The sequence below is a fragment of the Cervus canadensis genome, chromosome 2 (genome assembly GCF_019320065.1).
Source record: "Cervus canadensis isolate Bull #8, Minnesota chromosome 2, ASM1932006v1, whole genome shotgun sequence".
NCBI classification, from domain to species: domain Eukaryota; kingdom Metazoa; phylum Chordata; class Mammalia; order Artiodactyla; family Cervidae; genus Cervus; species Cervus canadensis.
Genome location: NC_057387.1, coordinates 33,168,382 through 33,171,433, shown reverse-complemented (window position 1 = coordinate 33,171,433; position 3,052 = coordinate 33,168,382). Strand labels below are relative to the sequence as shown.

Below are 3,052 nucleotides of genomic sequence, written 5' to 3'. Positions count from 1 at the left end.
TAGCCAATATGTCCAATTGTGTCCTGTTACGAGAAGAACCGATTCTCACTGAACTTGTGAAAACAATTACTTGCTGCTGTTCAGTCGCTAAGTTGAGTCTGATTCTTGCGATCCCATGGACCGTGACCCTCCAGGCTGGTTGCCATTTCCTTCTCCAGGGGATCTTCCTGATCCAGGGATCAAACCTGTGCCTCCCGCATTACAGGCAGATTCTTTATCACTGAGCAACCTGGGAAATATCCAGTTCTTAGCAGTACTGTTTACAATAGCCAAGACACAGAGGCAATCTCGATGTCCAGCAAAAGATGAATGAATAAAGATACACACACACACACACACACTGGAATACTATACTACTCAGCCATAAAAAAATGAAATAATGCCATTTGCAGTAACATGGATGGACCAAGAGATTATCATACTAAGTGAAATAAATCAGACAGAGAAAGACATATCTATACCATATGATAAAACCTATATGTTGAACCTAAAACATGGAACAAATGAATTTATTTACAAAACAGAAACAGATTCGCAGACATAGAAAACAAACTTATGGTTACCGAAGGGGAAAGGAGGTGGGAGAGGGATAAATTAGGAGATACAGATTAGCAGATACAAAGTACTATATATAAAATAGATAAACAATAAGGTCCTACTGTATAGCACAGGGAATTATATTCAACGTCTTATAATGAACCATAATAAAAAAGAATATATATTCTATATATAGAACAGTTAGTTGTACAAGAGAAACTAACACAACATTGTAAATCAACTATACCACATTAAAAAAAAAATTCCTCCCTAAGTATGTAGAACATTTACATCCCAAAGGCAGAGGGAAGGAAAGCAAGGTCCTCCAAGGAGTTTGATTTTCTAAGGCTAGAATACTTACAAACCTTTTGAGAGAAATCAGTAAGGTTAGCTGCTTATCATAGGAATGATTTGTCCATCCACTTATGCTGCAATGCTTTCCTATCTGGGTACATATAGCTTAGGGGAGAAGGTCTAAAAAAAATTTCCTATTATGCTCTGAATTTGAGTTATAGTCACAAGTTCAGTCAGACCGTTGGCCTCCCATCTTATTTATGCCTTTTACAACAAATCTTTCAATGAAGCTATTTTCGAAGTTGGAGGCCTCTTGGCAGTTCCTGCATACCAATGAAAATAGGTATCCAATTCTATTTGTTTGATTTGGAAGCCCTTGCTTTTAAGTACACTTTTTTAAATGATCTTATCTAATTGGAACATTCCTCATAATGCCATTGTCATCCCAGGTTGTAATTTTTTAAGATTGGCAGCAGTTTGCTAGTCACAAATGGAGAATAACTCACATTTTCTTTTTTTTTTTTTTACATAAAAACAGTAAAATGTTTAATTTTCTTAGGGAAAAAAGTGGGCAAGAGGGATTCAAAATGATTGTGATCACGATTCCGCTGTATCTGAGCAAAACTGATGTTGCAAACTTGATCTTTGATTAGGAGACCCAGGAAATGAAATCACCTGCCGCTCACTCCTATGTCACTTCCAGGAGTCATGTCACGACCTGCTTTGAATAGACAATAGTGTCTCTACTTCTTCTTAGCAGAGAAACTAGGCTTGCCATAGCAACCATCCCATCTCCAAAGCACAACACTGCCACTGAGAAGCAAGACTCTGGACCGCTCCAGGGAGGCAGGGAGGAGGGAGGGGGGAAGGAGGTGCTTGTCTTAGAAGCAGAACCAGTCTAGAACAGAAGTTGGATATTTGAGTTCACCACTACCTCATCTCATAGAAAATAGGTTGGAGAACATCTGTAAAACGGTATCTTTAAGGTGAAATTGCAGGATTTTGCCGCAGACCTGGACACAGAGAGAAGTGAAAAGTTGCAACAAGTTTTAACTAGCAGCAACAAAGAAAGTTCCATAACAGTTTTTGTTTGTTTTTAGCAATATTCCTTTGCAAGTTCATTAAGAAACACTGTAATTTAATGGGGCATATGATATGGAACAATCTTTTGCTATAGAGCTGTTGGCTGAAGAGAACCAACCTTTGCAAAGATTTCAACTGGGGTGTAACCTATTTACACAGTAGCAGCTCCTGCTTTAAGTGGTAGGATTGGTGCTATGTGGTATCTTCTTTTTCCAAACAGTAATTTTGACCCTTTTCAATTTTTTCATAAAACATTCTTAAGAATTTTTGTTGGCTTTCAGAGATGTACATGTTTGTTCTGGGTTGATGAACTAATCCTGGAATCTCTTTATTAGCTTTAAGTCTTACATTTGAACTCTCAATTTTTTCCAAGTTTTCTTGGTTCCTGACTGCTATTTTCTGCTCCTCTTCTGCCCCATTTTTCATGTATTTGACCTCTTCCACCGGTTTGATCCTATACTCATCGCGAAACACATCTCCGTTCTGGTCGTTCTTCCCTTTCTGGGCTTCCTCTTCATTTTGAACAGTGGCAACATGCTTGGCGGAGGCACAGTCCACAGTCTCATTCCATCAGCTTCAGCTGAGTTGAACTGTAAATCATCTCTACGGACATGGGGACTTTTTTTTTTTCTTTAGACACATGGAAAATCCACCTTCTTGCTGAATCGGTCAAAACATGTGCACTCTATATGCACTTTCTAGAGTTTTCCTTATGGATCTGCTGCTCGTGGTATATTATTTAGTATAAAGCACTAGAGTACCGACATGATGCATCTTAACCGTCTATCCATACAACACTTTGTTTCTTGTTTTCAAGTTTTGAATGAAACTTCAATCCATCTCCAACTTGGGCGCTCGCTGGGGGTGCTGGGGGGGAGGCGCCTGAAGGCGGCAAGCCTCCCGCCCCCGCCCCCCGCACTCGGTCCTCCTCTCTGGTTTTCTTCCTCCCGCCTCCTCCCCACGGTGAGTCCCGGTCTCCCCCTCCTCCCAGAGGCAGGGGGTAACATAAGAGCCTGGAAGCCCGGCCGGGGTGCGTCTATGCTGGAGGCTGCGGCGCGCGGCCAGCTCTCCAGTAACTGAGCGCGGCGCATGGCTCCCAATTAAAGTGTGAAAGAACCTGCGGCCTTGGCAGAAGGTC

At 41.2% G+C, this 3,052-nt stretch overlaps 1 protein-coding gene across 1 annotated transcript; it reads right to left on the bottom strand.

Annotated features, from left to right (window-relative positions):
* Nucleotides 1–2,106: 2,106 nt before the first annotated feature.
* LOC122428694 (uncharacterized protein C1orf21-like) lies at nucleotides 2,107–2,681 on the bottom strand. The gene is made up of 2 exons (XM_043448729.1): nucleotides 2,676–2,681; nucleotides 2,107–2,475 (listed from the first exon to the last, which is right to left on the bottom strand). Exons 1-2 carry the CDS (start codon nucleotides 2,679–2,681, stop codon nucleotides 2,107–2,109), a joined length of 375 nt encoding a protein of 124 aa, XP_043304664.1.
* Nucleotides 2,682–3,052: the final 371 nt, after the last annotated feature.